Consider the following 12,068-nt stretch of genomic DNA (forward strand, 5'->3'; position numbering starts at 1 on the left):
CACATGCCCTTGAGAGAACAATCATGGGAGAAGGAAGGGCACCTTATGCACAGGGAGACAGCTTAGAGGGCAGGAGAGTATGGAGGGATGGACACTGAGAAGTGGTACCTTGGGGAGGAAATTGGAGGGGAGCTGTTGCATTGTGGTAAACTGTGGTCAATGACATGAGACAAAATATATGTGAACTGCTGTATCAAAAGTGAATTTGCTCTGTAAATCTTCACCCAAATCTAAATAAAATAAAATTTAAAAAAAAAAAAAGTTAAATCCAAGTGATCATCAAGGTATAATTTGGTAATATCTACCAGTTATTCCATTTTAAAAAATAATAATAAATAAGCAAAAGGACAGGGTGCAGAACTGAACAGCCAAGAGGAAAGCCTATTTCATGTTAAGGTTTTGATTTTTTAAAACCATTTTGGGGAAAACACAGTGTTATGTTTGTTATATGTATACAACACAACTTTATTATTCTGCAGTGTACAATAGATGCTTTTCACTAGACAACAACTGTGTGTAATTACTTAGTTTATGCATTTCATCATACAGAATGAGAATTCCAATCTATATAGTGTTTTTCACTTTGCATCACAGAACCTGCTTTTTTGCTTTTTCATTGCATGGCAATACTCATCCAGGAATATAAACTATAGCTGCTTTTTCACATTGAATTACTATCAAGTGAAAATCTTCTGGCAAATTCTCCTAAAGTAAATATAAAGAGATATATTAACATACAAAGGAATCTAGAGTATAATGTACACTGCCAAGCATTCTTGAATGGCAGACAGTAGAATTATACTAAGGCCTTGAAATCACTTCTTATAAACCAGGAAACTTTCCTTTAGCTCATAAAAACTGCACGGAGCTAGCCAGTAATTACCAATGTCACTTGTTCATTCTAAACTAGTTCATACTAGGCTCTGATGAGTTTAGGAAATGCACAGGTTTTGGGTTTTTTTACAGTCCCCAATTCTTAAGGACACTGAGTTAAAGCAAAATAGAAAAATAGTAAAACACAATCAGGGAATTTTAAGATCAGAAGAGAGCCTAGATATATATCTCTAGTCCACATTTCTCATTACTTTGCTTGTAAATCTTTAGATTTTGTTTAATACACCGGCATGTGAGTTGCCACATCTACCCCACCCAATCCCCAAGAATTATTTAAGGTAATAAAATAGCCCCCTAGGAAAACACAGCACAAGTGCCATTTTATTTGGAATTCTTCACACTGACAATGAAAAATTACAGCATGGGTTTAATGCTGCCACGCATGCCCAGAAGACTGGCAATGCATGGATAGTTAAAGTCACAGATCTGACTCTCCACAACACTGTTGTTGTTGTTGTTATGTGCCATCGAGTCGAACCCAACTCACAGCGACCCCTCCTTGGGTTTCCAAGGCAGTATCACTACGGAAGTAGATTGCCCAACCTTCCTTCCGAGGAGTGGCTGGTGGGTTTGAACTGCCAGCCTTCTGGTTAGTAGTCAAGTGCCTTAGGCACTACACTACCAGAGCTCCCTCCACAACATTAAGTTCCCTACCTTCATGTGCTAACATATGGATGGTTAAAATCACAGATCTCACTCTCTACAATGTTAAGCTCCCAATCTTCATGTGCAGTTTTCACTCCTACTTAAAGTACTCTAACAAAAGCAGTGAAGATGGAACAGGACCAGGCAATGTTTCGTTCTTTTAACTATCTGGTCACCATGAGCCAAAGCCATCAAAAACAACAACAGGAGCTCTCACCCCACTACCTCCCCAAGAGGTCTCAGATAACTTCCAAATTTCTTGATGAGTAACAACCACCAAAGAGCTATAATATTATCCCTCAAATTTAAAATAAGAGAAAAAACAAACTCATTGCCATTGAGTTGATTCCAACTCAAGGCAAACCTTATTGGATTTCCGAGGCTATATTTCTGTATAGAAGCAGACCGCCTCATCTTTCTTCCATGGAGTTAACCACAACCTTTTGGTTAGCAGCCAAATGCCTTAAGCACTACACTACCAGCACTCCTTAAAATAAGAGAAACTTATCCAAATTCCTTTATAACCAGGTTGATGAAAAATAACAAAAAGCTAATGGGATCAAGTTTGTTTACAAGCAAAGAATAGATAAAATCTAACTCTAGAAAAGATGTAAACTACAAAGGAAATTGTTCTCCAATGCTTATACACATTTACTCTTTAGAAATTTGTATTACAAATTCTCCAGAAGACCACATGAAAAATCCTATCATTTATTAGCTTATTAACACTAATACTCTACAAAACACTAAGCATTCAATTGTTAATTTTTAGGTTACCAGCCCATTACAGACACTGAACTAAAATCCTCCTTCATAATAGAAGTGCAGCCCTCAGGTGGCGTTCAGGTGATAATGAAACATAAAAGATCAAAGAAATAGCCATACATACATACTATGAGATAAAAAGGAAATGGTAAAATGAAACCAGATAAAGAAAGCAATACAGATTCAGTATTTTTACAGTGCAAATATTTGCCTTACATTTTTTAATTAGCTGTAGATTGTAGTCATTGTATAGTGGGAATTATACATAGATTAGACACAATGGACATAAATTTAGGTCATTGTGTATTTCATTGTACATAAATTATATTTCAATAACATGCATTTAAAAAAAAAAGAAATTCAGGTCAAAAACTTTAAGATTCACATTAAGACTCAAAATGAAGAGACACATATTACACCTGAGCACTTAACCACTGCACTATGAGGTTCCTTAGTGAAGTACAAGCCACGTTGCAGCATCACCTGAGCTCAGTTGCACTACTAGATTGCTATTAGCCCCATCAGAGCCTCCATTTCAATAGAAGTTCCAGGGCTCCTCTGGAATCCAAATCTGACATGGGAATGATTGCTGGAGAAGCCTGCTCTAAGAAATGGGAGTGATTGCTGGAGAAGTCCACTCTAAGGACACTTTACTTTTAACATGCAATCGTTCTATCCACAACACTTAAAGAAATCATATCCATTAAACGGTTAGCAAAATTTAATATTGCAACACTCACTGTCACAATGAATCTGAATATTAAAGTCAGAATATCAATACTGTCAGTTACTTTTCAGCAATACTTAAAACAGCAATTCAATGATTTCTCAGAAGAAACACTTAGGAATGGAGCTTCATAGATAGATTTCACTCACAATGGGTAAACTGAAAAAACAATTAGCCCACTGTGAATTCAGGTCATTTCCAAATAGGAATAAGAAATTATGTGGGTCTGAAAAATCACTGTAAAGCTATATTTCAGGATTCCCAGTTCTATTACAAATTAAATGATATTTGCATGGTTTCAGTATTAAAACACAAAACAACTCACTGTATTTTCTGATGGGTGAGGGGAAAAGAAAGATGCATTAAATCAACTCCAAAGAGTAATTAATCTGAGTATTTTGTTCTAAAAAAAACATGCTAGACATAATCACAATGATCAAGCTGAAGCAGCTTCAGAATTGGAGTGGACAGCCTAGGCTGGGCCCTGCTCTGCCCTGTGAGGGACGTCAGCTCAGACAGCACGACTGCTCAGAGTGTGAGCACAGGAGCATGAAGTAACTGTGATAGACCAAAGAACTCCTCATGCCTTGGGGAACTGCATTACAGTTACCACTAATCTCTAAACCTATACTTCAGAGTGAATGAGAAGAAATCACTGGTCAAATTCTGGTTCTACATGGATTTACTTTGGGTCACATGACAGGAATAGGGCCTGTCTATAGACAAGAACTGAACATATTTATTATAACAAGACTTTTTGGTTATTTTAATCATGCTCTGAGTTTACATAGTTTTGCTTAACATAATGATCATACCAAAGGAAATAAAGTATTTTCTGGGACCAGAGAAAAGACCTGAACTTGGAAATTATTATTGACATCAAATACATCCGATTATTGGGACTACAAAAAGTGCCCTTGCTTGCTGAAAGTGAAGAGGAATTAAAGCACCTATTGATGAAGATCAAAGACTACAGCCTTCACTATGGATTATACCTCAACATAAAGAAAACAAAACTCCTCACACCAACTAGCAACATCATGGTAAATGGAGAAAAGATTGAAGTTGTCAAGGATTTCATTTTACTTGGATCCATAGCCAGTGCCCATGGAAACAGCAGTCTAGAAATCAAATGACATACTGCATTGGGCAAATTTGCTGCAAGAGACCTCTTTAAAGTGTTAAAAAAGCAAGATGTCAATTTGAGGACTGAGGTGTGCCTGACCCAAACCCTGGTACTTCTAATCACCTCTAATGGAAGCAAAAATGAGACAATGAATAAGGAAGACTGAAAAACTGTGTGCATTTGAATTGTGGTATTGGCAAAGAATACTGAATATACCATGGACTGCCAGAAATGAGCAATGTAACTTGGAAGAAGTACAGAAAGAATGCTCCTTTGAACCAAGGATAGTGAGACTAAGTCTTGCTTACTGTGAACATCTTTTTAGGAGGGATCAGCCCCTGGAGAAGGACATCATGCTTGGTAAAGTCAGCAAAAAAGAGGAAGACTTCAATGAGATGGACTGACAAAGTGCCTGCAACAATGGGCTCAAACATAGCAACGAATGTGAGGATGGTGCAGGAGGCTCGGACACAGTTTCATTCTGTTGCTCACAGGGTCGCTATGAGTTTGAATCATCTCAACAGCACTTAACAATAACAACAAGAGAATATCCATCATTTCTACCTTTTCCCCTCCTGACTTAAATTGAATGCCAGTGACAAAATCATTCAGAAAGGCACCCCTCAGAGACTCCTCTAATTAATAGTCTTCATATGTCTATTTCCACGCTGAAAGCTAAAAATACATAACCACGCCAAAAGTGCTCATCATGCGAGGCATTTTCCTTACATTGAACTTCAGGATTTTAACTTTGATTGCAAGGAAACTGAATTTGTTGTCATTACAAATCTTTGAGAATAAATCCAATACACCTATTACAATTAAAATCATCCAGATGAGCACTGCTCTGAGGTCATGAGTGGAGAGCACACCATGTTCAGATCTGGCAGGTCTATACTCCCAAGGTTCTGACAACTCTGGAAAGAAAAACTGCCAAGAATTTATTAAGACAGAGTATAATTAAATGGGAAAATGGGCAGCATAGTAGACAAACAGAATGAAACTCAGTGATCGGATGTAAGCTAATGTTTCAAGAGTCTTATGAAAAATAATAAAGACCAAGAGCAATCTGTGTCACCAGGCAGATGATCACTGGCTGTTGAAGGTTCTGCCTTAAGTTCATGGCAATGCCTGGCACAGAGCGGATATTCTGTAATTTGTTAGAGGTATGAATGTAATGTATAGGTGAGTAACTGGGAGAAAGACCTCATGTCAGTTGAAAAGCTTAGTATGAGCATGGATTCTTCAGGGGGCAGTGAGGACCACCCACATCTTGACTATTACTTAGGTTATTTCTTTTCAAGAATTGCAAAATAGGGCTGGGCAGGAAAACAAAGCCAAACTTTTAGGACTTAAAAATAGAAGTGCACAGCTACTCTGAAAAAAATACTTGCAATTTCTGACGGTTCCAGAGTAGGAGAAGGACACATAGACATATATAGGTAATCCCCAATTTACAACAGGGTTCCACCATTCCAATGACTCCATCGTAAGTCAGTTCTAATGTAAGTTGAATACCTCATTTCAAATTAACTGATGCTTCTCATGATACGAAATGCTAAGTATGATCACACTATAGGCCTGGTCTACAACTAAGTCAGTGTCAGTGTCATATCAACAAAATAGGAGTCGTAACAGCTGTCAGGAACATGGACAGTTTCATTGTTGTACGTTTTTAGAGTTGAACATTGCCCGACTGTCTATTTGTTATGACTCCTATCATCAGCTTCATTGTAAACTTGGCCACAGCCTGCTATATGGCAGTGTTCTGAACAGTGTATCATAAACTTGGACAACTGCAAGTGAATATCTGAGAAAGAGAACATCAGCAAATTGTGCACTGCAACACTGTATGTAATACATATTATTAAGAATAAGGTGAACAAAAAAAGGGGAGATGGTCATAAATGTGGTTCATCATAACTCAAATATGTTTTAAGTCTGAGAACACCAGACAATACATCTACAATGCACGCAGAACCAACATGTAGAATGAATTTGAAAGGAAAGACTAGGAAAATGGTTGATCATGTGCACAATCTTACCTTTCCACTAGCTTAAATTGTGTCCAGAGGGGTTGGGATGTGGGAAATACTAAAGATACTAACACAAGCCACTTACAGCTGTCCATGCATTTCTTTTGCACCGGGCACACAGCCATCCATCACAGATCTCATGAGAAGGGATACCGTAACAACCTAAAAAATAAGAGTGTGAACAATGTGTTAGGTCTTTTGCATCTTTAAAATATTGTACATCTCAACACTCAATAAACAGATCCAAGACAACTGTTTCCCATACTGATTTGACTCCTACTGCTTAGAACAAAACATAAGCAAAACTGCCTCAAAGCCATTTTGGGTTCTGATGGTGTTTAATTAATAGAATGAAGTCCAAAGAATTACAAGAGCATGAGTCTTAATAGTTACTAATGTGCACAATAGTTGTCATAGAGATATGCATGATAATTGTTGAACAGGAAATGACAAAATTATTAAATTGTCAAATCTAGCTATTTATTCATGCAAAACAATTTCAGAATACGGTGCAGAACACGAAGCAGAGTTTTGGGAAATTCAGGGATAATCCAATAATAAACCTTTGAAATTGCATTTTCTTTAACAATTTTATAATTATATTTCAAAAACTGAGCTTTAAAAAAAAGATCTGTAGCATGCTTGAAATCTAAGAACGTGGGCATGGTAGCAAAAAAAAAACAAAACTGAGCTTTAATCTCAGTGACGGGTACAGGATTTACAAACCATGGTTAGCAATGAAGGGATACCTTCAATTCAACTTTGACTTGCCTGCCCCAAAATAGCTAATCATGGCTGATAAGATAAATACATGTGACCATATCTGATACCAAGAAACACTGCTATTATCTGACTTCCTGAAATAAGAGACTTGAAAGATTGTAATTACCCAAAGAAAAGACTATCATCATTAACCAAGACCATAAAATAATGAGGTTCAAGAATACATTTATGAAATATTGTGGCTAAGTTACATAGTTAGCTAGTTCAGAAATCAAGATGAAATAGCAATATATACATTTAACAAGTGAATGTGTATATGTATGTGTATTTTGAACGATATGAACACGAGAGTTCCTATAATTATATTTCAATCACAGTATGTATCCCTGTGGAAGCAGATAGTATCTAATAAATAAATAAATAATACATATGGAGGCTATTTCTAACATATTAGAAGACTATTATTGCTGTTGGGTAAACACAGTAATAATCATAAAATACACCATTCAAACTACACGGACAGAGACAGGCCATACATTAGTAGGTTAATAGAATGTATGATTTGGTAAAATCTAGAGTGTTGCAATGCTTTAAAATAGATGTATAGTACATAATAGATCCCTTTACTCATTATAGATGATTACAGGGCAGGTAAATAAAATTTGTTATTTACCACTTATCCAATTATGTTTTTAAAAAAAAAAAAAAAAAGAGTGACAAACCCTCTCAGTCTTTAGGAGAAAAACAATTGTAATGATTGATCTTCCCCTGAAGGCAACAGAGATTTCCCAATCCTTATAAAGAATAAAGTTTGTCTCAGTAAAAAAGTAATTCTCAAAAGCAGCAAAGGAATATCCATTTCTCTTTAAGAAAATCACAAAGAAAAATAGTCATCAATCAACCTCAAAAATTCAAATAAATTTTTATAAACTACTGCCATAAATAAATTAAAACCCAAGCATGTGAAAGGAACTCCATGATGACTATAAGCTGGTCTAGTTGGTATCCCTGCTACCTCTGGTGATGCAACTAAAAAATGGATACTCAACCACTTAAGAGTCTGCATCTGGATGTCTAATACCAAAAAACAAAAATGAACCTGTCCTCCATTGATAGTACACAAAACTGGAGAAAATGGGAAGATTATCGGAAAAAAATGGTCTAACAACTGAGAATTCCAATGGTATAATGCAATAGACTTGATTTAGTGAAACGGCGTAAGAGATAAAGACTATGTGAAGGACTAAAGAGCCAGTGAACGACTGAATGATAAATTCATTTACTTGCATGAACCCGTACACAGCACTTTGCACAGGAAATAAGAAGGCTTGTTCCATCTTCTTCCAGGAAGGCATTGGGTGGAGAATATTCTATATTTTCCTCACTATAAATAAAACACATCTCGGGAATGAGTGGCTTAGTCTTTTCTCCTGAAGTAATCACTTCATCTAATTTTGTCTCCCATCTAGAATCATTTTCTTCATTGCTGCTGTCTGGCTGAAAAAAACAGAGCATTTACACATGAGTGAAAAACCTGGAAAAGAGCTTCTCATTCGTGCTGGTCAATCAAATCCACTAGCAGCTGCACATTCTAATTGTGTTCCTTGATCCAAATATCAGTATTTATCAATGCTGCTTCTCAGACTTTCATCCGGAAGTTAATCTGTAGGAACAAGAGGATTTTCTGCATGTCTGTTCCTACAAGAAAGTTATGAGCTAATGAAAACAGGATCTTGAGAAGCACTGATTCTTCTGATGAATTTCGTTTTGCTTCTTTATTTGCACTAGCCTAACAGACTGACTTTCATTGACTAAAGAATAATACCTGGTTCCACTTGAAGAAGTGTTTTCAAAGACCCCAGTTTTAATCCGTGCAACACTATTGAGAAAGGCTTCTTCTGCCTCATCGCTAAGTTTCCAAACAGTAAGAAAAAAAGCTCTGGTGCCTGCTGCTAAATATGAAAGGATAATATTCCAAATAAAATTGTCATCTCTCCCCAAAATATATGATGTTTAGGGTTTACTTGAAACTGTAGTAAATGAATTACTTTATATTCTCTGAAGATCTTATATTAATTCATTGCCAAAAATCTTATAATTTTATTTGGACTTTTTTCTAATTACCAGAGAAATACATAGGCATGTTAAGATGCAGAAATAACTCTCAAAAAAATTTAAGTTTTTTCCAGCCAAAAAAAAAAAAAATTAAGATCTATAAGGGATCACCAGTGCTACAATTCAAAGACAGCTAGTAAGGAAAACACTTCATCTATTTACAAAGGTCTGAAAATACGGCATATCACAGATTTTCATGTCTGTATCTGCATCATCTGAACAAATAATGTTCACTTTACATAGAAATCTAAGAGAGATGTGATCTTGAATAAAATATTTCTGATTCTATTAATGGAAATATGCCCCAAAACACAACGTTCATATCAATACACTTTGTAACATATTATACCTCAGAATAGACTATGTAGTACCACACTCACTAGATTCCTTAAGAACATTTTGCCTGTGTTAGTGGTGAAGAATGTGAACCTCCATAAGCTGAGATGACATCAGTACAATGTATATGGAATAATGTCAAGACCATATTAAGTTCAGCTGACCAATGATGGTGAATTAGCTATCCAGCTTGCATTGGCCTGGTGTGTTTTCTGCCAATTCCACATAAGAGGATGACAAGAGGTATTGAAAATGTGGACCCAGAGTTCACATTTGTATCATTTGAGTGTAATGTTTTGAAACATAAAAATGCAAGAAGGTCTAAGCTCTCTTTTTCTAAGTTTCTACTCTTTTTAAGTCTTGGGTTCTGTCTCACGGTGACAGGGATAGGAAGAAATGCTGGAACTGCCCCTTTCCTGAAAGAAACTAGGATGTTCGAAAAGAAAAGTACTGTCAGAGAGCTGTCACCTCCTAAGCAGCACAGAGAAATTCTATTTGTTTTTCTGTTAGCTACGGGAGTATTAATGTCTTCCCTTTTTCTGTGCCTGTTAACCTTAGAGTGACTCCATGGGGACCACTGGGACTTACGAGCACACAGACAGTGTAGCAATGAAGAGATACCTTGACAGCTCCCCCGCTTACCTTGTAGTAGGGCATGAGCAGAGTACAAATAGCGCAGTAAGGTGCCATTTTGGCCACGGCTGCATTGTATTCCTGCTCAGCCACAAAGTTTGGGGACTTCGTCTGCCAAATGTGGACAAGAGGCTTTGCCCAAGACTCCGTTTCTTCTACTTCCTCCTCTATGGAGGGTACCTCCAGCAAGTCTTAAGGGAAAGAGCATGAAAACCAAGTAAGCAGGAATTCAGGGAAAACAGCAGACCTGGCTATAAAAGAAACCACAATTCCAAGGTACTTGAAGCCAGTTAGCAACCATATTTGTCTTCTAAATACAACCACAGAGAAACAGAACAAAAGGAATTTGCTTCTCATTATCTTCAATCTTCAGAGATACACAGTCCAATCCCAGTATGTATGGGGTCACCATGGATCAGGGGCTGACTTCATGGCAGCTAACAATTTGACCTTGAATGTTGAATGGCTCTACTACAGAACGCCTACAATACACAACAGAAGTCTCACTGTGGAAGATATGAATGAGAAGTTAACCAGGAACTTCAAATTCATAAGGTCTTTAACTCATAAGGTATTATCTCCCACAATTATTTTGTTGGAAATAGCTGTTGCTAGAAACTGGATCAAAAAAAAAAAAAAATTATCATGTCACTTGCTTTACTGGAAAAGAATGGCATCAACAATAAAATGAAGTCACTACTATTAGATTGAACTATATGAGACCGCCATCACTGAGGTGAAGAAAAGTTTGAACACAGGCAACTTCATTTGGTCCAACATAAGATACTGCTGGATATCCAACATTCCAAGATATTCATATCCCTTAGGTTGGTCAAAAGTTAGTATAAAACAGTCTCTAATTTTTCCAGGGTTGGTAGAAATTCTTTGTAAGTCCTAAAAATCTAGAGACAATGAGAAAGAAAGAAATAGCCAAAAGTGGGCCAAGTTGCACCTGGCCCTCCACTTCTACTCTCACCATAAAGCTTAGCCTAGAGTGGCCAATAATAACTAATGGCCTGTACTCAAACCTTCTCAGCATCACCCTTCTCCAAAGATGAAGTCTTATTCTGCCCAAAGAACATACATCTTCTGTTTGGATGCACTCTGGGCGAGATCAACACTGAACACTATCACTATGTGCCTCTGTAAATTGAAATCAGCATGGTGGAAACACCACAAAAAGAATGGAAACTAGCAGTCTAGAGACTTAACACTGGGATCCAAACCTTTGGTTGAGAAAGACTGTAGCCTTGGGTAAGACAGATTCTCATAAGTATCTTCTTCCCCTCAAGGGTTATTTTTTTAAAGAGTAAATTAAGAAGTTATTTGTAAAGTAGAAAGTATGAAAGTTCTTTGTAAATTCTAAAGTGATATATAAATATACATATTATTATTTAAAATCCAGCCAATTGTCTCCCTCTTTTCATTTGATCTGCTTGTCATTACATATTGCAATATTTTATTAGTGTTAAAAAGAGATTCTGCTTAATCATAAAATCATCATGGTCATTCAGCTCTTAATTTAGTTTTAAAAGTCAAAAATATTGGAACTTTCTTGATCTTTTTGTCCTCCTGTAATCTCCTCATTGAATTCTTCCTTCCTCCCACATGTCTAAAAAATAACATGTTTCCCCTCAACTAAGACATTGTTCAAGCAGAGATTTTTGAATATTACACTAATCCTGACTAGTGTCTTTGCCAGGTATATGGTATTCATATAACTAAAAGCCTCAATCTCTTATGGAAGAAGATTGCCTCCTCTTTCTTCCATGGAGCAACTGGTGGGTTTGAACCACTGAAGTTTTGGTTAACAGCCAAATGCCTTAACCACTACACCACCAGAGCTCCTTTTAGGGAACCATGGTACAAAAAACTGACAGATGAGTGGTGGTTAGGGAACAAAGAATGACTTTATTTTCTTGTTTGTGGCTGCTTGTTTGTTTGATGGAGGAAGGGAGAAGGGTAGGAAGACCCTCAGGATATCTCAGCCATCTCAGCATAATGTAATTCCAAATGATAACTCTTTTTCTTCCCAAGAGCCTCCCTCTACTCCTCATCCTGCTTCTTT

General features: G+C 36.8%; 1 protein-coding gene across 1 annotated transcript in view; it reads right to left on the minus strand.

Annotated features, from left to right (window-relative positions):
- The window catches only part of KDM4C (lysine demethylase 4C), a gene marked incomplete at its 3' end in the record, with an annotated part of 396,913 nt that overhangs the window by 138,610 nt on the left and 246,235 nt on the right, over nt 1–12,068 (minus strand). The window contains exons 12-14 of the mRNA XM_042781719.1: nt 10,010–10,191; nt 8,200–8,413; nt 6,279–6,355 (exon numbers count right to left, since the gene is read on the minus strand). Of these exons, the coding sequence (XP_042637653.1) occupies nt 6,279–6,355; nt 8,200–8,413; nt 10,010–10,191 (473 nt within the window). The remainder of the gene's footprint in view (nt 1–6,278; nt 6,356–8,199; nt 8,414–10,009; nt 10,192–12,068) is intronic.

The sequence above is a fragment of the Orycteropus afer genome, unplaced genomic scaffold, assembly GCF_000298275.1.
Source record: "Orycteropus afer afer isolate SDZICR_OR568_19922 unplaced genomic scaffold, OryAfe1.0 scaffold00156, whole genome shotgun sequence".
Lineage (NCBI taxonomy): Eukaryota > Metazoa > Chordata > Mammalia > Tubulidentata > Orycteropodidae > Orycteropus > Orycteropus afer.